Here is a 24,019-nt window from a genome sequence, read left to right as displayed (position 1 = left end):
TAGACCAAGTTAAGGTGAGCAAATATTTTCAAATAGTAGAAAATGATGCAGGAGAGAGAATGGAGAGCTACCACTCTTTATCCATTAGCAGTATTTATTAGCAAGAAAAGTTAATAGTAAGGAAGTACTTTGTGCTGAAGAGTGTCAACAACATTCAGCAAACATATTTTTGGTCTGAAGGTACAACAGACCTCGGTAAGAGAACACCTGCACTCTATTTGCCTGCCTTTTGCATCCCCTGTAACTCCTAACCTTGTAGCCTGCTTACATGGAAGTGAGGGAAAAAGCACAAAGATACTAAGATTCAGCAATTTTCATGAAATTGATAGGTAGGCAGAGGGAAAAACCTGGAAGCAGCAACTCCAGGAAGGAAAGGCTGCAGCGGGAGTCATAGCCAGTCCAGCCTGACGCAACCACGCTGGCCTGCCTGGGGCCAGCCCAGCATGGGCCGCTTTTTGCCCAATGGATAACTGCACAGGAGGGGCTGGGCCTGATGAGAGGGAGTGGATATGGCAGATGTGGGAGGGTAAGCTGGGAGAAGGGAGGAGATGAGGAATTTAGGATGCATCCTGCATCTATCTGTATTGTCTATTGGTTACACCACTCATGGAGTCACCTGGGTTTTTTTACAAAACTACATGCTATTACAATGAACAATGACCTATTAATCATTATGTAATGCTTTAAACAAAGCACAACCAGCTTTAAAAATGCTTATAGGGAGAAACAGCACCATACCGCATGCCATTCATCGTTTCTACCAGTTAAAAATGGGAACACTGTGGTGTACAAGTAACTCTGGGACACAGCAAGATACTGCACTCAGGCCTTACATGAGTGACTGCATCTGCAGAGGTTCCACATTTGCTTCTGTGTGACATGAGCACATGCCATGAGGCCTGGCACTCAGATGCCCCAAGATTTTTTCTCTAGTATGCAACAGGAGATCTTGTTTATCTTCCCAGCAAATGGGGAGCAGAAAGTTATGGGAAGAACATCTGAAAGCAATCATCATGCAGATTTCCTCTGCATCCTCCCTCCAGAATTAGGGGGTTTAACTACACATGAGGCAGAACAAACACCCATCCTTAGCTGCTGTAGGAGCTGAAAGATTTTCAGGCCTGTGAAGAACTTTTTTTTTTAACTCTGCAGGATGACAAGGGGTGAAAAGTGTTGAAGTCATGGAAAAGCCTGGACTGACAGGGCAATGTTGTTTCTGAATCTTACTGATATCTGCATGCTGCCTCATTTTTCAAAGATGCATTTGAAAACTACACCCACTGCCTGTGGGAGTTCAGCTGCTTCAGAAAGTAGCATCAGCCACGTGCGGTGTCTGAAACAAGCTTTTACTTGCACTGCTGCTTATTTTCGACTGTCAGCATGCATACCAAATGGTATCAATATAATGAAGGATCAGGTTGAAGGTGCTTCTTTCATTGAGACAGATTTCTTTCCCTTTAATCATAGGTTATGTAATTTTTGTTGTAGCTGGAAATCATCACCTAATACAGAAAACTACCGTTTTTCACTGTATTAATTGAAACTCAAGACCTGAAACAAACAAAAAGACTGATTATTTTTCCACCTGCTATAAATATTTCCATTTGTGGATTCTGTTGTTGTTTTGTGGTTTGGGGTTTTGTGGTTTTTGTTTGTTTGTTTGTTTGTTTATTCTAACTGTGCAGCAGTTGATTTGAGTCGTTAATTTCAAGTCAAGGTACCAATGATTTGGCATTATCCTGTAAATTGCCCATCCAATTTTGATTTCTATAATAACTGTATCAGGTAATAACTGGTGCTTTATATGATACACTCCACAACCTTCTGTGCAAATAAATTTTCTCACAAAACAAATACAACCCATGATCATGTTTGCTTATTTTCAATTACTCCACAGAACTCTCTCTTTTACATTTTTAGTGCTTATTTTATACATGTACTTCTGAGTCCTTGACCTTATCACTCCCAAGCCTGTTGAGAATGTGAAGGAATGGATACAGATCCACTACAAGTGATGTTCATTGCATTTGCATTTTTATTTTCTCTGTCAATGAAATAAAATTCTGGAAGTCCCCAGGACCTGAGAGTCTGTAGCTGTCACTTCACAGTGCTATGCCATGAAGATGCTATGGAATGTTTTTAATAGTTATTTGACCTCCATTTCAGCAATATGCTGATTAAGAGTGGTACAAGTTGGTATACCAGAATACACTGCCACAGCAGAAACTTACAGCTTATTTACAGTCTGCCTACACACATCCATTAATATTTGTGTTCATATTGAGAAAGTATTCTCATCAGCATTACTTTAATTTGCTTTTACTAGAATTTACTGAGACTGATGATCATATTAAAAGGACCACCTGCTTTAATTGTACCTTGCCTTCTCTTTTTGAGAGACAATCTTGTGTGCCTTAAGCCAAAATTCTAATGTTGGCAAATAGAAGCGGGGGGGGGGGGGGGGGGAGGGGGGGAATATTGAAAGCAGAAAAAAAATCCAAAATTCTGTGCTTTGGCTTAAATAATTGTGAGATTTTCTGAGCTTGTCAGATTTACAACTACAGTGAATACTGACCTGGCTCTGCTACTATGGAAGTTAATGGGAGTTTCCATTCCATTATCTGGGTGAGAACAGAACCAGAGCCAGTGTGGAGGACTGTCTATAACAGCTGTGCAGACTTACCGCTTTATTACACGGAATGGAGGTGAAGTCTAAATGGTTTTAAAAATTCAGTTTTAAAATTAGCTTTCAGATGTAAAGTAATCTAGCATATTAATAAGACCATTATTTTATTGGATGACTTCCAGTGCCATCGATCAATAGATTGAGTTGATAACTATCTTTAAAGTAGTCTATGTGTCCTGAATTTACTTAAACTTGATAAAATGGTTTAGGTCCAGTAATGACCAAGTGAGCCTTCTATCAATGCATGGACTAAACCTTTGTTTTGACCTCCTCAATTCCTAAATATGTAACCTTTGAGGGACAAAAAAAATGGAAAAAATAAATAAAAAAAAATATGTGCTTTAAAAATTAAGCGCCACTCAGAAAGCTCACTGACTGCCACTGCAGAAGTTTACCACATCTGAGAAGGATAACTAGACATCTCAGTTTCAGTGAAACAGCCTTGAGCAGTCCTCTTTTGTCTTTACTTATGTATAATCAAGGAAATTTTTCTATTAAATTTGTCTACTGATTCCTTCAACAGCACTATCTCAGGGGCTGCTGAGCTGCTCTCTGCCTATCAGTTGTTCCTTTTTGAGAAACCAAGACCACTGCTCCTGCTGAGAATAATGAACGATGATTTATTTCAAGTGTACACAGCCACTGGGGAACAGGAACTAAAGGAAGCAGCTGCCATAGCTGTTCACATAGAACCTGTTTGTTTCTCATTAAAAGGTAATTTGCTGGACTACTTCTCAAAAGCCGCTTTAAATGATTCTGAAAGAATTGTCTTCAAATATCAAAGAAGTATTACCACCAGTCAATGGCTATGAGCTGTTCACACAAGGAACAAAATTCCTGCTTCCACACTGTTTACTGGCACTCTACAGACTCCCTTTAAATGACGATACACGCACAAGCCAAGTCATTACTCTCTTTACCTGTGCCATGCTCTTATATCTCTGTATACCTTTAGTCCTACATGGGAACAATGTCCTGACCACAGGAGCTTAACATAATGGACCCTCCAACACAGGGTGCAGAGAACTGGGGGAATCTCCTTGCACTCTCTTGTCTCTCATCAGAATTTTCCTGTGAAAGAGTAGCACAAGTGTTTGTTTGTTTGTTTGTTTGTTTGTTTGTTTGTTTGTTTAACTAAGCAGCCAGGAAGAAAACAGCAAATGTGAAACAATTAATTGTAGTGAGGGGGATACGTTGTCCTGTTTCTGCATTTTCTCCACAGGCAAAGTATCATGCTAGTCTCCTTGTTATTCAGAAAAAAATATGCTGCCTATAAGCAAGCTAAGATGTGAAGTGCAGAATCACAAGCAGTTTCATGAAACCTAGCCCTAATCAAGCGGATATGTCTACACAGTAGACACCAAGTAGAACCTACACAGGATTCAGCTTAGTGCTGCATTAAATCATACAGATCCTCATATGTGTACATATCCTACAAAAGAAAGGCTAAAGCCAGATCATGTCACTTAACCAGCCCCAGTACTCAGAGGACTCCCACCAGAAAACCTCTTCCCTTATGCAGCTTCATTGCTCATCCTTTACTGCTACACTGTTGAGCACACATCTATTATCTGGAGAAATGTGTGAAGCTTTGTGTTGGAATAGATGTAAAAAAATCAGTAACTATTTGCACCAACCACATATACTGTGGCTTTCCCCTTAATATCAGCCTGAGGAGAGCTAGGATCTGCGAGCACACCACACCCGGTTATCCACTCTGGGGTATGAGATCTGGAGACAGCCTAAAGAGATGCAGATCTTTCTGCAAACTCTGTCATTGCTCTGTGTTTTCTTGTAATATGGTAGTGGTCAGGCAATATTAAACCATTTGACTGGATAACGGCTCAATTGTTGGCTGATAAGTTTTGAAGGAGTAGGCAAGGCAAATGCTTCCTGGTGTTCATATTTTAAAAAGTTTTATTTTTCAGAATTTTAGACCTGCATTCTAACGAACTGTTCAAAATGATGAGAAATAAATCTGCTTTGACATCACCTGAAAACTCATCTCTTTCAAAGCTTGTCATAACAACAAATTTTCCAGAGGTTATTTTTTCTTATCATCAGTTTCAGTTTAAATTGTGCCATAGGCATTACTGGCCTCAATGTGAAATATTTCCTTTAAATAGATGTGATCCAAAGTGAAAATGAGTTCTTAGGTGTTTCCTTGTTAAAGCTGGTCGATCAAATCACTTCTGGTATGTTAATGATTTCAAAAGCTGTCATGTTACTTCTGTCAATTTAGGAGGCCCTTTGTAGTAAAGATATTTGCATAGTAGCAATCATTTGTAATAATTGTATTTTAAGGAAAATATATTTTCTGAGTTCACACTGTAGATCCAAATTCACTGAGTATTCTGTTTTTTTTGAAATATATTGTTTTTTTCCCAAACTTTCTAAGATTTCTTTTGCACGCTTAGATAGAGTAAATGAGCACCGTAGCCTACCTTCCAAACAGAACCTGTGACAGTATCTGTATGACAAAAATACTTTGCAGGACAATCAACTTAATAGGCCTTTGTCACTAAAATAATTTGGTGCGGCTTGAATTAGGGCTGACAGTAGAGAGAGAAAGAGATTCCTCTTTTTCCTTCCTCATCTTTCCTCAAAATATGGGAAAATACTATAATGAATGTTAGCGAAGAAAATGTCCAATGGCTCGACAGGTTCCAAAGGTCAGGAATACATCTGAGACTTATGTCAAAGTTACTGGTCCTAGAGAACTACAGATATGGGTTTTTCAGCAGAGTGGTTTGTTGAAGAGAGACCTGTAGATATGGGAAAAGAGGCATACCAATTAATCATTATTCTGTATCTCCTCTATTTTTTTTTTTTTCTAATGAAGAGCATCCTTACCCACATGCACCAATCCTGTAATGCCTGGAGCACGTCAAGAACGTACCTTTGTTGAAGCCTAGGAGCCATGGTTTCACATTACCTTAACAGGTTTTGTGTGTTGCTGAGCTTCTGGCTACATCTCTCCCTCAGCCATTTGCTTTATGGTAGCAGTGGCAGCTGGAAATCCATGTCTTTGGGAGGGTTCCCTTATTTGGGGGGGGGGCTTGTCTTTCCTGTGTGAAATTTCATGGGTAGGATGTAGGGGAATGGTGGTTTAGTTTGGTTTGGTCAGGAAACAAGTGTTCACATTCTTGCACCATCAGAGTATTCCATTAGTAGAAAAGGGCTATCATTGCTTGAAAACATTCAAAAAAAGTAGGCAAACAATAGGTGTCTGAAGTTATGTATAAACAATTAGAAGAGATTTTTACTCAAAAGAGTCTAATTACTATTATAAGCAGGCAATAAATGTTCTGCTGATGCAGGTCAAAATTCACTTGATAAAATGAAGAAAAACTCTGGCTATAGGGTCGAATGATTGATTTCAAGGGACATGTTTAAAAAAATACTGGAAGCAGAGGTGTCAAGAAATACTCGTTCTTGGACTTGAGCCTCAGTGCTTTGGGCTTAATTTCAACCATTATTTCAACTTGTTCGAAGCTCACTGAGCTATTGCAGGTTTATACTGGTATAAACTTCAAAGCAGTTAACTCTGCTGCAAAGGTTAATTTTAAATCCTACTTGGTTTAATTGATGGCATTCACATGAAAGACACAATCTGAAAGAATACTTATGTATCGTTTCTGCCACCTACTTTTATTACAATGTTTCGATCTGTCATCTGTTGGGCTCTTATTTTGTGGTCAGTCGTATTTTGTCAGATTGCCGTCTTACAATCCTGATGATTTTTTTTTTCAGCCAAACTACAGCTTTAATTTCAGATGCAGTTTAATTCCGTGCATTGTCACTCACGTTATCCATTTCACTGGCACTCTTGGTAGCTAGGGGATGTCCCTTTCGTGGGGGCGGCTGCGAGCAGGCTGTTCAGCCTGGGTTTGGCGGGGCCTCCCTGACACGCGTGGAACCACGGCACCGGGCTGCTGCCCTTGGACACAACCTCCGTGGGGGCCCCCCTCAGACGGACACCCATGTCCCGTCTTTCCCACGCTTTCTGTACACGTCTCCCAGGGGCAACTTACAAATTAAGGCTGGATACACCCGCTGCATCTCCCCAAAGGCTGTGGGAGAGAACTCCCTCCGCGAAGGAATGGGCAGGAGGCGCCGCGGCGGCTGCTCCCGCCAGCCCCGCTGCCGGCAGCCCCTCCGGCTCGCCCCGCCGCGGCTGCCCCGCCAGCGCGGAGGCCGGTGTCGACTCGGTGGTGTGTCTGAGCAGGACCCGCCTGCCTGGCGACCAACACCCAGGCGCTGGGGGAGGGAAAGGGAGTAAGCACGGCGACCCGCGGCGCCCTCCTCGTCCCTTCCGCCCCGCGGGGGGGCCCGCTCTGAGGCGGGGCTCTCATTGGCCTCCGCCGTTACCTCTGCCCAGGACTCCCTTCAGCGAGCACAGGGGGCCCGGGAGGGGGCCGGCTGCCTGCCTCGGAGGAGCCCCTGGGCGGGGAAGAGGGCTGGCCGCGGCCACCGCTTGGCTTGGCCGGCGGGACCACGTCAGCTCCTCTCAGAGACTGGCGGGGCCGAGATGGGCGACCCTAAGTGACTGCAGCCCCCTGACCCCAGTCCCCGGGGTAGAGTCGTCTGGGGAGGAAAGACGGGTGTCCGCTGTCCCCCGTGAGGGGCGGCTTGTCCCTGCCAGCCCTCAGGGGCAGCTCCTGTCACCCCCCTTGGCCTTTCTGAGCGCCGTGGGGAGTTTGGCAGTCGCCCGCTCCCCCCCTCCCCACCCCTCGCTCCTTCCCCCCGGGGGAAGGGAGAAACCGGCTGCCGGACAGACGTGGCAAACAACCCCCGCCTGCCTTCCCCCCCAGCGGGGTGCGCGGGTGGCCGGCGGGAAGGGGAGCTGCCGGGGGCGCCCTCCCTCCTTCCTGCACCGAGAGCTGCCGCGGGGCTCCGTGTCCGTTACACGGCTCGGTTTAACGGGCCGGGAGGCGGGGAGTGCTCGGGACGGCCGGCTGCCGGGACACCCCGGGCTCCCCCTTCACACAGGCACACTGCCCTGGCGGCCGCGAAGCCGGGAGGAGAAACTCGCGGGTCTCTGCCCGCGCCCTGGCCGGAGAGACCTCCTTCGGGAGAGTGAACCGCCGGGATGCGAACGGGCTCTGCCGCAGTCGGCTACGAGCGGGCTGATGGGGCTGTCGCTGCCCCTGCTCTCCGCGGGGAGCCGAGCATTCAGGCCGGCTGTCCGCGGGGAAATGGGAGGGGCAGGAGTGAACGAGTGCGGGCACCCCGTTCTGGAGGGCCCGGGCGCCTCGGGACCCCTGGTGAGGGGCAGCGTTGCCTTTTGCCCTCGGTTGCGGTGGGACGGCGGGGCGGGCAAAGGATCCTGCCTCCTCGCGGCTCCCCCGGCAGCTTCCCCGCCGGCATCCTAGCGGGGCGGGAGGCTCCGCAGGCCCTGGACAGCTCCTGCTTTGAAAGCCCTCGGAGCGCCCTCCCGCCCGCTGCCAGCCGGCCGCCCGGCGAGGCTCCCGGCCGCGCAGCCCAGAAAAGCAGGGCGAGGGGCGGGGGACGTCTGAAAAAAAAAAAAAAAAATCAGACGACGAGTCAGATTTTCCTTCCGAAAGCCTCAAAGTGTCCACGTCCTCAAAGCATGGAACCAATTTAACGTCGCCGCCTCCCTCGCTCCCCCCCCCCCGCCGACCCCTGGGCCGCCGCTGCCAAGGCTGCCGCTGAGGGCCGGAGACACGGGCACGTGACGGCCTGGGAGCCGCGCGGGCCCCGCGGCCGCCGCGCGCCCATTGGCTGCGCCGCCGCCGGTGACTCGCAGCCCCGGGACCCTCCTGCTGTATAAATAGGGCGGACCGGGGCTTGATTAATTTAGCATCCCGGGCAGCAGGTTTCTGCTAAGGTTGGAGTTACTCCGCAAGACTGTATGCCTGCGTCCCATAGGTAATAGCTAACCACCGACCAGGGACTCTGCACCACAAGGAGTCTGCATGTCTTGCAACTAGACATGCTCAGCTTTGTGGATACACGGATTTTGTTGCTGCTTGCAGTAACTTCATACCTAGCGACAGGCCAACGTAAGTGCTTTCAGCTTGTTTGTGGCATGGGTGGTGTCGGGGTGGCTGTCCTACTCTGCGCTCTATCCAGATGGAGAGAGAAGAGGGAGCTACAGCTTCCCGAGCTATAGAGACCATCTCATAAAACTGCCACCTCCATCCCAAATCAGAAATTAGCTTCTTTTCTTTCCTCAGAAATAGAAAAGGATGGTGAAAGGCCAAAGAGATCCTCCCCCCTCTAAAAGCAACAACAAAAAGTTTAAAAAGACGGGCTCGTATCCAAAGGAAAATGCAAAGCCCTAATTCAAGCGCAGATGCTTAAAGGCTCGGATGAGAGCGTTTACGGCGAGCGGAAGAATCCAGGCTGCACTTTGTGAGACTTCAGGCGCGCTTATGCGAAACGGGGGAGCCGGCAGGAGCGGGAAAGCGGCGGCTCCCCCGTTCCGTCCCCGGGCCGGGCGGGTCAGTCGCTGCGGGACCCGCTGACCCACGTTGCTGCGCACGGCGGCGCCCCCTGGCGGTGGAGAGAAGCCGCTGCCGCACTCTGTGCTGCTGGACGCCCTGCGAGCCAGCCCCGCAGGGGACGGTGCTCGCTGGTCCCCGAGTGTCCCCCCGCGCACTGAACCCGCACTCCCTAGGGTGTCTGGAAAGGCCGTATGAGGGAGGAAGAGAGAGGCAGGGAAAGCGTATCCCTTAGCGAAAAGGGAATGGGGCTCCTCGAGGGTGCAGCGCGGCTCCCCGCCGCCCACTGGAAAGAGGATTCAGGCTCCTCCGTCGCTGCGGGAAAAATGCCGCTCCCCGCACACTGCGGTGGGAGAGAAACGCGCACCCCGGACTTGGCTGGGAGAGAAGCTGCTGGGTAGCACCCTGTGAAGCCCTCCCCTTACCCCCGCGCCGCTGTTCTTATGCAGGACTGGCTTGGAACTGAGGTTTGGCCGCGCTCCTGGGCGCGGCAGGGGGGAGCAGCCGTACCCTGCCCTGCCCGCTCCGGGCGCTCGGAGCCCCCGGGAAGCAGCCTGGCGTGGCCACAGGGGAGCCGTGGCCGTGGGCGGCACGGTGGCCGTGGCCCGGAGGAATCCCGCAGCGGGGCCGTTCTGTCGGAGCGGCCGGGCTGAGGCCTGTCCCGGGGCACCGCGGGCATCTCCCACCCGGTGCCGGGCGGCGGTAGCAGCGCCTGGGCAAAGGCTGAAGAGACGGAGCGATTGCCGCGGGCATCTCGCTGTACCGACCTCCCCCTCCTCCCGAAATGAGACAGCGGAGTCGCCAGGGTCACCATCACCTGGGGGCAGTAGTGCTTTTAATTTTAGGAAGAGTTAGTCTAGTCAACCGGTGCTCTGCCATGACATTTCCGTGCTTTATGGTGTTCAGAGCTTCACTATTTTTACATTTTTTTTGCTGGACTGTGTGAATCATCTGAATTCAATGCGATCATACATTGCCAAAGCGACACGTTGTGGAAAAACACACAGCAACCTGTTAATTAGTAATAAGGTAAAATTGCTGGCATTAAGGTGTGATGTGAGACATTTTTAGCATGGAGAGTTTCAGGCAAATCAGATTTTTAATTTCCTGAAATTCAGAAAACGGATTTTTGAAAATTATCTCCAGCTAATTAACAAGAGTGTACTTTGTAGTAAATAACATTCAGAGAGAAATTTATTTGCTCTTTGGTGTTTCATGGCTTCATACTGTTCTCTGTTACACTCTATAACATTTTGCACGACATCGTGGAAATGAGTATATTTGAGTAGAACCATTCCCCATAACAAGTGAGATGGGGCCATTTATATTAAAAATTAAGATTATTTTTACAATTTATTATCTTTGCATTGGTTAGCCTGTCTGGGTTTATTTTTCTGTTGCATGCACACATATATGAAAATATATATGTGCATTTTTTTTTCCATGGAGATATCTTTAAGCATATTTATAGCAGGCTTATAGAAGATATTTGTCTTTTTACTGTATCAAGCATATTATGTGTTTTAATTTCATTAACAAGTCTGTTTTGAATTTGAAATACATTTCAATCTCACCTGTGAGTCTCTACAGTTTAAGATAATCACCTTAAAAGTAAGAAATACATGAAGGAAATGTTTCTTGTATTGAGAAAATTAACAAAACTGTGTTTTGATTTAAAAGCATTGAAATGTAAAACCTGTAAAATAACTGAATCCACACACTAATTATCTTCTCTTTTTTTTTTTCTTTCTTTTTCCAGATGTGAATGAGGTCAGTATAATTTTATTTTATCTAATATGTAACACAATTTCAATTAAGAAGCTAGCTTCTTTCTCGTGGCAGTGTTATTTACTAACATCAATTCCCAAGATGGTAATGGAAAAATACAGATTAAGTCCTGAAGGCACTGCCTGGAAATGTACCCACCCCAATTTCTCAAGTGGGACGGCCTTTTTAAGAGACTGCCTTCATAGGTGTAAAGACCATGAGGCTAAAGTAACAGAGCAGTGCTGTCTGGACATTATACCTGGCAGTTCTGATTGGAGATGACTGCACTTTAAAGACAGTCTTCCAGTCTAAATTTCATTGCACAGAAGGATTATGAAAGAACTCAGGTGTGACTTTTTTATACCAGTTTTGTAGGCTGTAATAGGTATAAAATTGTCAGTCTTCAATAGAATGTTCTAATGTAGTTACATGTATCTTTGCTATATAATAAACTCCTAGCCTTCATAGTAATTTAAAACCATAGGGCATACTTAACTATACTGTACTGAGAAAAATTATAGTTATGTAAGAAGATGAGTCTAAGTTTGTACATTATTTTAGTTTAAAATATTGGGAGAAATTGTATCTTTTTAAAAATTCTCTTATTTATTTTTTCCAGGCATCTGCAGGGCGAAAGGTAAGCATTTTTATTTTTCTTGTGTAGAAACAGAAATTGTATCAGATATTCTTAGATAGATTAATATTTTGTTGAATATTGAGTGAAAGGAAAGCTGACTACAGTCATTATTTCCAGCATTCCCTGAGAATAGCAGTAGCACTGGGATAAATAGGAAGTAAAAGGGAGGGAACAATGGGTGCGACATCTTAACACCAGGATAAACTCAAATATTGGATTTAAGGTACTTTACAGAAGAGCAGAACTAAGCCTACCAAGAACTAAGCGCATCAAAGTAGCATTCTTGTTCAACCAGAGTTGTTTTGGAAAGACTTACATGAATTGGACAGTACAGCAATACCCATACAGATCTAAAAGGCTAAGTAGTTTCTGTTTTACTTCTAAAAGTTACTACAGTTAAATCAGAGCCAGTTATTTATTAGACACTAAAACCAACTTTGCAAGTACTTATGTGCACTGTGCAGTGATGCTTTTAACAGTAATGACAGTGACTACCCTATTTCCAGTAGCTTATTGTGGAAAAATAATATGCTCTCTGGAAAATAGCTATTAGACCTGCATGTGCAGTTGTCTTTCCTGTTTTCATGTACACTGATTGTCTTTAATGTATCTATTTTCTTGTATCATCCTGGAAAATTTCCGTGCTAACTCATTACATTCTATTTTCTTCCATCAGGGCCCTAGAGGAGACAAAGGACCACAGGGAGAAAGGGTAAGGAATTAGATTGGCGTTCATTTGTTTGTGGTCTTTGAGAACAGTTGTTGGAAAACCAGTAGGAAAAAAATAAGTTTAGACATTTATGTGAGATTATATGAATGTTCCTGTAGAAGCTTGCATGTATGATTTCATTAAAAAGAAACCAAGTTATCTAGGTACCAAATTATGCCCTGGAAACACGGCACCAACCTAATAATGGTCATTGTGGCTGAGCAGATGTGATTGAGTTCAGACGGCAGCCTAGCACTCCAAGTGATGGCTTTAAAAGCTTTTTTCCAACTGCCCATAGTAGAAATAGTGCATGAAAATTCAGAAGGGAAAGTTGACATATGCCGTCTTTGAACAATATGGTATATGGATAAGCTCTCTACGTCAAGCCTGAATAGACGAAGCTAGCTTTGAGGATTGTTCATTGTCTATGCCTCCGAAGATGGCTTGAAAAAACTCTCTTCTTGGCAACTAGGCATTTGTCATCTACTTTCTATTAGTCAAAGTAGATATTGTACTGTTAAAGGCTACCGTAAAAATAACCATAAATAAGGAGAGTTCAATAATTTAGTTATAATGTTCATTCATATTGCTGACATCTGCTTTTCTGTTTTGCTCTGCATGATTGCTGCTTTTTGTAAAGTGTTATTCTGAAATTCACATCCTTACTGGGGAGGCGTGTAGTAATCATGTCGTTTTTATCTTCTGAAAATGAAAATGCCATAGTACTGATAGATAGCTCTTGAAGGTTTCTTGGATCATAATATGCTGACAAACATAGTGGGAACTATTAGGAAGAGTATATCTTTATGGTCAACTGGATATTTGCTTTAGGCTACCACTAAATAGATTTGTTTAATGAAATTAGATACATGCTTTATGCTGAAGGCAGCAAGCCTAATCCCACTCCTTTAGAAATCCATAAAGACTTTTATTATGGATTTCATCCAGCACTGAATTGAATCCAAAATACAGTCCAAATGAAATACCTCACCTCAATTGCCACGGTGGCAAAACTTGACCAGCTTTGTGCATTGAGGATGAAAGAACAGAAGGGCAAATGTTGCTGGACTGAACGTGTGTAATTTCAAGCTGTTGTAAAAAGTTATGGTAGTGGTAGCGGAGTGATTGTATCAATTATCTGTAGGAAAGCACTCTTTTATTGTCATAGAATTTTCAGTTAGACCAGCAAACAGTCAAGACTGCTTAAAAACTGGGCTTTGAGTTACTCTGGATCTATTTCAGTTTGTACCAGTAGGATTGACCTCTGCTAATCCTCAGCTGGTCGAATTTTAGGCTCTCACCAACAGAACCTGACTGGCTGTGTGGGTTCACATGGGTCACCTGGGGTTCATGGGTACAAAATTTGGTCACTTAAAATGAATCTTTCCAATTTGGAGGTTACACTTTGGGTAGCATAGATCCAATATTGCCCCCATAAATCTTCTCATATATGAAACTACATTAAATATCTGATACAGGGTGTGGGCAAGGCAATGTAAATTCAGACTATGCTTATTTCCTAAAGTTAGCCATGTATTGAAACTGCATAAAGAGCACTGCTGTAGTGTGTGCTGCAAGTGCTTGGTTGTTAATTAATTTATCATTTCAGAGATTCTTTAGCCACTGGTAATGCTCAATTTATAATCCTTTTTTGGCTCTAGGGTCCACCAGGTCCACCAGGCAGAGATGGTGAAGATGGTCTACCAGGTCCTCCAGGCCCTCCTGGTCCTCCAGGTCTTGGCGGAGTAAGGCGTCCAAACTTTCTATTTCTGAAACCAATAATCTGTGCTTTGTGGCTAAGACTAAATGCATATCTGCTGGAAAACACTGGTATTGCACTGAAGAGTAGAGGAAACATTCTCTTCTGATCAGAAAGAAATTAATTATCCCAGTTCGAATGAAACGCTCCTTGGGATGTATATTTTTCATGGCAAATTTGGATTCTGTATTCAACTTATGCACAGGAGCGAATCAACCCTGTTAATTAGCATTGAATTTATACAGCCATAATGTGTATGGATTAAGAATCAACTCAATGAAACCCATGCTGTTAAGCAGGTGGGGAAAAGAAACGGTACTTTGTGGTTGGGTTCAGGAGAAAGCAACTGCATTGGAATAAGCTGAAGAAGACTACCCTTAAGCTAGAAGTCCATACTTAAAAGTCCTTTAGAATTTTAGAATATCTTCCTTTAGAATTTTTCATTTTTATCTGTATTCATACTGCAGAACATACGTGGGCAGTGTTGCATGCACACTTTCTGCAGAAGTGTCCATCATGTATTCTCTGCAGAATACTGGCTTTAACTCTTTCCTTGACATTAGCTTGTACAGTGTGGAGCATGAAGACATAGACAACGCCATATTGATCAAGTTTCGTAAATCCTCCTGCATGGAGGAATACTCTTTTGCATTCAATATAAATAGCAATAGTTTATTTTCCTAGTAGCAAACCCCAAACTTCTTTAATTAATTTCCATTATTTTAATATGCTAATAAAATCAAGCAAAAAAGGGGTTTTCAACTGCATTGTATAGAACTTTTTTCCATTTTAGTGAAGAGGGAAAGTGTACTCTACAAAACTAGGTGTATATTTGTGTACCGAACTTATATTGATAAAAGATCAAAAATCCACGGCAGTGTTTCTGAGGCTGCATGCTCCCCAGATATTTTTGAAGCTGCAGGGCCCACCTCATCCAATACCCAGCCAGGGCTGGTACATGAATTTTACTTAAACAATGTGGTGAAAAAATATGCATAGCTTCCTGCATTGGAAAATAGGCAGAACAATTTGAGGGTTTCCAGAATGTTTTCAATTTTAAATGAGTACTGGATTTACATTCTTAATTTTCAGTTCCCACTATTGCAATGCCTCTCTTTCACTACTACTAGATATTTGAGGCCGTTGTGTGAAAGGATCTTCTTAATAAAATCAAGTCTTTCTGGAAAGAAGGGAATAGAATTGTCTTTATAAAAGGGCCATATTTACTAAGTTTTACATATGCTGCTTCAACATACCATATAGCAAGTATAGCAAGTCAGATGTGAGTTAGTTGTTGAATGCTAATCCTAAATACTTTTAAAAGTAAAATTTTTGGTATTTTAATTTCAAACTTTTTATCTCCTACAGAACTTCGCTGCTCAGTATGATCCATCTAAAGCAGCTGATTTTGGCCCAGGACCTATGGTAGGTATATGATTTAGCACTTGATAACTTGCATAGATAATGTGTTTAGTATTTTCCTTTGAGTCTAATACAGCTGTATTAATGCAAAGCATAGTTTTAAAATTAGCATTTTGATCTTTCATTGAGTCAGACTGTAATCTGATCCTGTGATGTAAGGCAATGTGCAATGTCTTAGGACTTGAAATATGGTCTTAGGACTGTATATTTAACTTCAATAGAGCACTACTGGGTCTTGTGCTTTAATTCTGGCTGTTGACCACACTTTTATGAATCAGTGAATCTCAGATGTGTCAGATAACACAAATGCTTTGATATAGTATTACTTTACCCATATTGAGACAGAAGATTGTGTTTTAGGAATGAGATTGATTGCAAAGCTGCTCTCTAAAGCAGACACAGATCTAGAAAGTAACTTGGTATCACAGCTCCAGTTGGTGACCATTTTTCTCCCATGGCTGTATAACCCTTTCGATATCCTTGGATTGCACAGCTTTGGTAGGAAACTGGCCACCACCTTTGGTTCTCAACAACTGAATGTTAGTACTTGCTACTACAAGACTATTCTGAGGAATCTTTATCACTTACTGCATACTGTGTCCAAATGGAATTTAATGAGTCTATTGCCTCTCCACATGAATTTCTATCCCTTCCTGATGTTAGCAAATATTTTCAGTGTACATAGATAACAGAATATGGAGTTACATTCAGCACACACACTGACATTACATACCATGCATCTTATGGGTGAGCAGCAAGGATGAAGGTTGCCCAGGATTATTCTAGGTGAAATGCTTGTTTCTGTTCCTGAAAGTAATGTAATGTTAAATAATTTTTTGAAAATAGTTTTGCATCCATTTAGATACTAAATATAGGAAACTAGGAGTGTCTTTAATCAAGTTCTGCCCTTAGTGTCTGACAATAAATTAGAAAATGTAGATAAAAAGTATTCCTTACAAGAAAGCTATGTAAGCCATTGAAAAGTGAGTCATTTTTATCTTGTAATGGGAAAATTTATAAAAGAGTTCCCATGAACAATTAAAACCGACTAAAACCTTAATGTTTTATTTTGAAACATCTCATAAAAATTTGTTTGAACAGTAGAAGCCTAAATTAAATTTCAGTTCAAAGTTGTTTGCTTGCTTAGTAAAGCTTAAGAAAACTGTTAAGAAAGTGCAGCAATCTATGGAAATTTCCCCTTTTTTTGACCTTTTTTTCAAGATATATGTAACTTCTAAATTAAGTCAAGGAGAGTATGTTAGCGGCTTATTTGGGAGGTGAAATGAAGATAATTCAATCAAAACCAGAAAACTATGAAATATTTATATAGAAGTAGATAATTATTTTAAATAGATGTAGACAAAATACTTGTAAGAATTGTTCGATATCTTTCCAAAATTATGTGTGAACCTCTCAGTTTGTGGCAATACTGCCATTTATATATCTTTATTTTTCTTTTTACCTGTCCACCAATTTAATGCTCTTTTCCTCCAACATCTCTTCCTGAAAATCATGATAAAATATACAGGCCCAAAAATACAACCTTTCTTTATGTGTTGTTATGACTCTCATCTTTAAACTCGGGAAGTTCATGCACAGTAAGGGAGAGGGTACATAGAAGAATGAACCAGTGGATTTGCTAACAAGCTAGAACAGATTAAGAAGCTTCATCACAAGGTTCCCAGCTGTAATGGTATGTTCCTAATCATCTCACTGGGTTCTGTGCTAGTTCAGTTGTCATTAGAAGACCTGTTTGCACTTAGACTGCCTGTGCAAATTCAGGCAGATTCCTTAACTTCCTCTAACTTGCTGTGGACATTGCATACTGAAAACTGTAACGCTTACCAATATTTTAGGAATACCAGGAATCGGTGTTATAGATGAGGTTGGATAATGGTGATTTTTTTTTAAGTTTTTGCAATTTTTCTCCCCTAGGGTTTAATGGGACCTAGAGGCCCACCTGGAGCATCTGGACCCCCTGTAAGTACAGTCTCATCTCTCCTACTGACTAACATTAACATACCTATAAAATCACAAAATAGCCTGTTCAAACACTAACAAAATCTCTCTCCTCTTCTAGGGTCCTCCTGGTTTTCAAGGTGTTCCTGGTGAGCCTGGTGAACCTGGTCAAACAGTAAGTACAGGTTTCACATACAGACACTGTTAGCATTAGAAATGGGGCACCAAAGTAGGCTTCTGATTCTTAGACCAGTTTCTCCTGTCCATATGCATGTCCTTGGATGTTTGAATTGCATATTCCTACTTGATCCTGTTACAGAAACAGAACTGAACACTCAGATTCAGACTCCTTCAGACTGGAACCATGAAGTACAAAGTCAATTAGCATGGAAGGACCTTGCTTCAGTTCAGGGTCCAGCTATGCTCCAACTCAAGTCAGAAACCAGTGGAAAGGATTTTCTGAAGAATGATGCTTTATGTAATTCTCAATTTATTTCTAACAGGGTCCCCAGGGTCCTCGTGGTCCCCCTGGTCCTCCAGGAAAGGCTGGTGAAGATGTAAGTTGTTATTAAATGTACCTCATCTCTTGGGGCTTTGACTCAACTCTGACAGTAGGTTGTGGTTAAGCTAAGCATTCTATTTGCCATAGCTTTTATGTTGTACTATAACTGGATAGAGTAAATAAACTCCTAAAACATCTGTTTTATAGTACGAGAGATGCTGTATGTTGGAAATGTATAGGAAAACTGATAACCTCAAAATCTCTCCAAATACATTATTTAGCTTTCTGAATAGAGGAAGAGGGAAACTTGAAAGCTAACAAGCTCTCTGCATTTATTGAAAAAGAGAAACTTTGCCAATGTCTTCTTTTTTTAATGGTTTACATAATTGTTGTATAAAATTAGTTTCCCTTCTCACTGCATTTTTACTGCATTTTTTTAGGGTCACCCTGGCAAACCTGGAAGACCTGGTGAGAGAGGTGTTGCTGGCCCTCAGGTATGTAGCAGTCTACTGCATACATTACAAAACACTTCTCTTATCAGTGAAATCTAATGATATATCTGAATTAACAGTCTAGTAATATTCCCTATATGCATTAATCCAATTTCAGTTCTTCAGGGTTATTATATAGTTACCGTTTTGTTTTGTGTTTTTCCCCCCTCAGTAAAGCTAGTGTAATCAGTAACAGAAGTGACATAGTGAGGAGTTACACAGGAACAGGTGAGCAGGCACCTTGGCATAGAAAGCTAAAACAGCTGTGCTGTCACATGTTAATGCATGAAACTTCTGAGATTCAGAACTGGAAAATCAGGGTGATTACTGTCAGTCTTGGAACAAGTCTGGTCCTGGGAGGTTAGGGAATGGACTGAATTCCTCACTTCAATGATCATGGCCCAAATCTACTCGTTAATTTTCTTGAAAGGCATGCTGCAGTATATAATATGCAGTATATAATATGAGAAACAATCATTCATGTGCTGTGTCTTTTTAGGGTGCTCGTGGTTTCCCTGGAACTCCTGGTCTGCCCGGCTTTAAGGGAATTAGGGTGAGTCTATTCCTACTTTTTCCCTGAATAGGACTGACAACACTTTAGTGTACTGAAAACCCCTGGAAATCCCCTAAAAGTTAAGAATATGTATTCTAAGTGCATGAACCTCTTTGAAGTTTTTAGTATCTCCTGATATGAAACAGTGATTAAAAATATATATATTAGGAAATCATTTTGCATGGGAGGAAGTATTTACCTTACAAGTCTAAGAGTTTGTCTATAGCTATTAGTGGGAAAATATATACTTAATGTTATTTTTCTACTCAATATAGGGACACAATGGTCTGGATGGTCAAAAGGGACAACCCGGTACTCCTGGCACTAAGGTAAAGATGAAATCTAAAAATTTAGGATGCATTTGTAGATCTTTCTAGTGAAAGACATATCAAGTCCTCTCGAATTAGTCTTCCATGTTATCATTAAACATTTCTCAGCTGTAATAATCTATAAGTCAGTGGATCCATGCAGGACAAATATATGCACCTTAACATGAGAAATTGTTCCTGGAGCCTTATTCTTGAGCCCTCAGTCAGGTTAGTACTTTCAATAAATAAGAACTGCAGAATTTGGCTCCTTATGATTGGTTATCCAGAAGCGCTTAAACTGATTTTTTGATATCTCTGCTTTTCTAGGGATTGTACTTTAGGTTTTTGTGGGATTTTTTTGTAAAACACACTAAAATGAAAAGATGACATTTTTCTATAAATTTCTGCTGTATGAGGCATGCTCTAGTGTAAAGCTTTCTGCTAAAACTTTGAGTAGATGCGGTGCTCTTCTGAGTTAAGGCCATTTGATCTTCACAGTGTTTTTCCTTTTACCTTACTCAGATTAGTGCACCTTGGGAACATTATCCTTAAAACAATGTTTTTAAACATGGTCTAGAAACATATTTAGCAAACTCTCCCTCTCTTAGTTTCTTCTTCTCCCATTCCACCTTAGTGTCTAACAGCAGTGTTCTTAAAAAAACACCATTGCAGCATTGAGTTGTAGGAAGCTTTAACTCTGCAGACTTATTCACAAGAGATGTGCATTCAAGAGCTTTTAACATAACAGTGAAAAACACTAATTCTCCCTATTGTTTGTTTCTAATTCTCCCTATTGCTTGGCACTACTTGCTTAGAGTTACTAACTGTAACATAGCATTCTCCAGTATCACAGCAAGTTGTTAATCTCCAGAAGAAGTTTGGTAATGAGATAGCAAATACTTGGTCTGCCCAGTCTTTGGATATTAAAAGCAGACAAAGCAATTAAGTAGAGTTATTAGTAAGAGTGCTAATCTGACTGGAAAACACAAGCATAACAAATCAAGGTCACCCATAACAATGCTAAAGGTAGTGATGAATGCAAAAAGTTGTGATGTTTGCAGCATTTAAGACTATGTGCATCAGGTCTATTCAGGATACCAGTGCTCTAGGACAAATCTTGTCACTATAGACCAGTCTAGACCAACTGCAGGCTTGTTGAGAACACTTAAACACCAAAGGGAGAGGAGTCATGTTTTGACAGCTGTCACTCATATCTCAGCTTTGTTGGTCTGAAGTTAAAAATATCTGAGGCAGATCCTTATTTCCAGCCATTTGACAAGAACTTCGACATCTTAACATAAGGCATCATTCTGCTTCTGCTCTAGCTAAAAAAACAGGGGGTGATAGATCTGAATGGGTAGCTGACTATCTAGGCCCTATCTCTTACGTGTGTGCTACAGACTAAATATCAGAATAAAGAAAGGAGTAAAGAAAGCTGAGTTTGGCAAGTGAAGTGACTTGCTCTGGCCCTTCTCTTCTAAGAGAATTCCAATTGTCCATGTTCCAGTGTATGCAGGGACAGTCACAGCCTCTGTACCCTCAGGACCTGATGTTATTGTACACTGTGGTTTAAGTGGTACAGAAGACAAGGACAGTAGGATTCAGCACTTGAATATCTCTCTAGATGGTGTTGTGCTATCTGTCTAACGCATCCTTTAAGTAATTCAAGCCTGCAAACTTTCTTTTTCATAGGGAGAACCTGGTGCCCCTGGTGAAAATGGTACCCCAGGACAACCTGTAAGTATTTCCTGATCCTGTCGAAAATAGTAATCTGATAGATATGATTCAGCCAGCTTTTTGGTCAATTTTTGTCATCACTGACACTCCAGCTTGCTAGATACCCTAATGTGATAGTATGTGAATATTTAGAACGGAACTGTCTGGCCGCAACGCACCTTATATAGAGACTTAGTAGAAGAAAACAAAAATCTATACATTTTTGTTCAGTGAATAGGTATAAATGAGTTATTTTGATTTTTCTTTCAGGGTGCTCGTGGTCTCCCTGGTGAGAGAGGAAGAGTAGGTGCCCCTGGACCAGCTGTAAGTGGCTTTCATCTATCTGTTTGTGATCATGACCAGCCACTTACTGTGGCTTTCCCTGATCTTTGAATCTCTTTTCAAACTTTGTTTATCATGTTCTCTCCTCACAGGGTGCTCGTGGAAGTGATGGCAGCGCTGGCCCCACTGGACCTGCTGTAAGTTCCAGTCTTGATCCTTGACAATAATGTTTCATTAGGCCTTGTGTCCCTCTTTCTGTTTATAGAGGATTTCTTGGATTTCTGATAAGTCATTTGTGTGGACATTTTTAACACAGTTCTTTGTTCCTTGTCAGACCATCACAAAAAAAACATATTAAAACAAAAGCCCTTTGCAGACAGTATCCTGAGAGCCTGAGGATTTATATTAAACACATCTGTATTTCATTTCAGTTCTCCCACATTGGATACTTGAAAAATATATGTGACTGGGCATTTGAATTGCAGGCAAATAGAGACCTTATAGCCAAGATCTGATGTTATACTTCACAGTAGAACCAAAGCATTTTATCCACCTTGAAGGCAAATGAGTTACCATAGAAAAAATATTCTGGAGCTGCTGGCTTCAGAGGTGCTACTCTGAATGGGCAGCAGCAGGGAGTTGCATTGGGTCCCAGCATCTACACCAGGCTAAAGTTATTTTACACATAGTTAGGTTATGATGCTATAAACATTCTGTATAGTATTTATTAACACTCTTCTTTTTTTAAAAAAAACTAAACAAGAAATATTGTTATATTCTCCTTGCCACTGGGAATTTAAAACACAAAAGAGTCACTGTCATGGCAGTTCAGAAAGCTTCTATTTTCATACATATGTTACAGGGCATTTAGTCTTTCTACTTTTTTTGTCTTTTTTTTTTCTTCTTATGCAAAACCAGTGAGAATTCCAGGTACCCAGTTTATAACAACCACAGTAGATTATAGAATGTCAGAAGCCAATTCCTCTTTGCTACACCAGCTGACTCATTTTATTCCCTTGAGTTTGTCAGGCAGTTTTATAACTGACAGATGTTACCTCATTTAAAAAAAAAAAGTAAATATCAATTCCCAATAGCTATGAATTAGTTGAATATTTCATTAATAACTGAAGAAAAACTCTGTTTCTACTTGTATACATTAAAGAATAACAAAGGCTGCGAATCCATCAGCATGTCTCCTTTTGTGGTGTCTGGGTACTGTACGCTAGGATGCTTGTCCCATTGCAATTATAAAATTCACAGCAGTATCTAGACACAGAAGAATCAGTGGAAGTCCTCTTCAAGCTGACATGCCATTGGCTTTGCCATAAGAAAACAGTCTAGTGAAAGAGCACGGGGGCTGCATGTGTTCCCTGCCTTAAGAAGTATACTCTGGGTATGAATCAAGAGTTTTAATACATTCACGTGTTAGAATCAACTCCTGACCTCAGCTGCTGTTAAGCCTAATCCAATTTCTAGTACATCCTTACTGACTTCAGTCTAAATTGTGTCAAGCACTGGCTTGTAAAGTGGTGCAGAGATCTTACCAGCCCTTTTCACACGTGTGAATAAGGACAAATCCTGTCATCAACACAGTGCTCTTGTGTGTCACCAGTAGTCCAGAAAGACTGCTGGTGTGGAAACGTACAGAGGTACCCTGCACGGTAAAGGTGTTGGAAACAGCCTGATGCTTGCTGTTGCAGGGTGCAGTGCTTCCCTTCGTTCCTTGTGGGACTGTAGAGCAAGACATCTTGCCTTGCAGATAGACAGCCGTCTCTACTCATCCTCTGTTTAGTTTTTCTCAGGTGTTTGGCCTCAGGGCAAGGTTTTACCAGTCATTGCTTAATTCACACTTTGTTAGCTGCATTGCAAATATTTTTCAGCATTGACCTTGCTTTTAATCATTTGTAATGAACCAAATCTGTCAGTTTGAAGATGCAAAAGGCAACTGATACTCTGAGGTGGTAATGGGCAGAAGTGTCTAAGTAAATGTACATTTAAAAAATCTGTTTACTTCAGCAAGTGAGATACTTCTGTCATTGTCATCATTGAATACTTTTACATGACTGCTTCCTTCTCATTTCCTAGGGCCCTATTGGTGCTGCTGGTCCTCCAGGCTTCCCCGGTGCTCCTGGTGCTAAGGTATGAATATCTGCTTCTAGTGGTACATTTCATAGTGAACATGAAATATAGTAACTAGTGTTGCTAGGCAGCATAAAAAACACCTTATCTGAAATGGGAGTGCTTTCTTATCAGGATCAGGTTGAGGGCGAATCCCTGTAGTATTTAGTTAAATCACGTACGGACGCTAATTTAAAATACAGAAGTTATTTCCCGGCTGAAGATTGATGCTAGGCAGGTTCTATTTTCTTTCTATTTTTTTTACTACTTCTTACATGGTGCATTTGTATACACCTCACAAAGGTAACATGGATCATTATAAATAAAGAGAGTAGCAGTTTACATTGTTTTACAGAAGTAGTGGAGGGCCAAGAAGCTGCAATTGAGTATTGTACTCCTTCCAGTGTAAGTCCTTGCAATTACAATGGAGAAACTTTTCAAGTTTAGGGCAATACCATATTGCTCTTGCAGACTGCAACTTAGATAATTCAGTTTATGACTCTGATCTTAGCTTTTTTTACCTGGGTAAGACTCTCATTATTTTGAATTTTACTTTGTCTAAGGAAGGACAGAGGATTTTGGACCAGAATGTTGCCATATAGTGCATTTAAAAAATTCACTTGCCATTTACCAAGAAGCTCAA

At 42.0% G+C, this 24,019-nt stretch overlaps 1 protein-coding gene across 1 annotated transcript in view; it reads left to right on the top strand.

Annotated features, from left to right (window-relative positions):
• The first annotated feature begins 8,513 nt into the window (after positions 1-8,513).
• COL1A2 (collagen type I alpha 2 chain) overlaps positions 8,514-24,019 on the top strand; it is a 39,496-nt gene continuing 23,990 nt past the window's right edge. Inside the window, exons 1-14 of the mRNA XM_082044365.1 lie at positions 8,514-8,729; positions 12,234-12,269; positions 13,928-14,011; positions 15,394-15,450; positions 17,383-17,427; positions 17,528-17,581; positions 17,910-17,963; positions 18,349-18,402; positions 18,899-18,952; positions 19,228-19,281; positions 20,953-20,997; positions 21,247-21,300; positions 21,411-21,455; positions 23,344-23,397. Coding sequence (XP_081900491.1) covers positions 8,643-8,729; positions 12,234-12,269; positions 13,928-14,011; positions 15,394-15,450; positions 17,383-17,427; positions 17,528-17,581; positions 17,910-17,963; positions 18,349-18,402; positions 18,899-18,952; positions 19,228-19,281; positions 20,953-20,997; positions 21,247-21,300; positions 21,411-21,455; positions 23,344-23,397 — 777 coding nt within the window. The 5' untranslated portion in view covers positions 8,514-8,642. The remainder of the gene's footprint in view (positions 8,730-12,233; positions 12,270-13,927; positions 14,012-15,393; positions 15,451-17,382; positions 17,428-17,527; positions 17,582-17,909; positions 17,964-18,348; positions 18,403-18,898; positions 18,953-19,227; positions 19,282-20,952; positions 20,998-21,246; positions 21,301-21,410; positions 21,456-23,343; positions 23,398-24,019) is intronic.

The sequence above is a fragment of the Streptopelia decaocto genome (assembly GCF_964273445.1).
Source record: "Streptopelia decaocto genome assembly, chromosome: 2".
Taxonomy (NCBI): Eukaryota; Metazoa; Chordata; class Aves; order Columbiformes; family Columbidae; genus Streptopelia; species Streptopelia decaocto.
The sequence above is the reverse complement of the archived record's forward strand: the minus strand, read 5'-3'. Positions and strand labels throughout refer to the sequence as shown.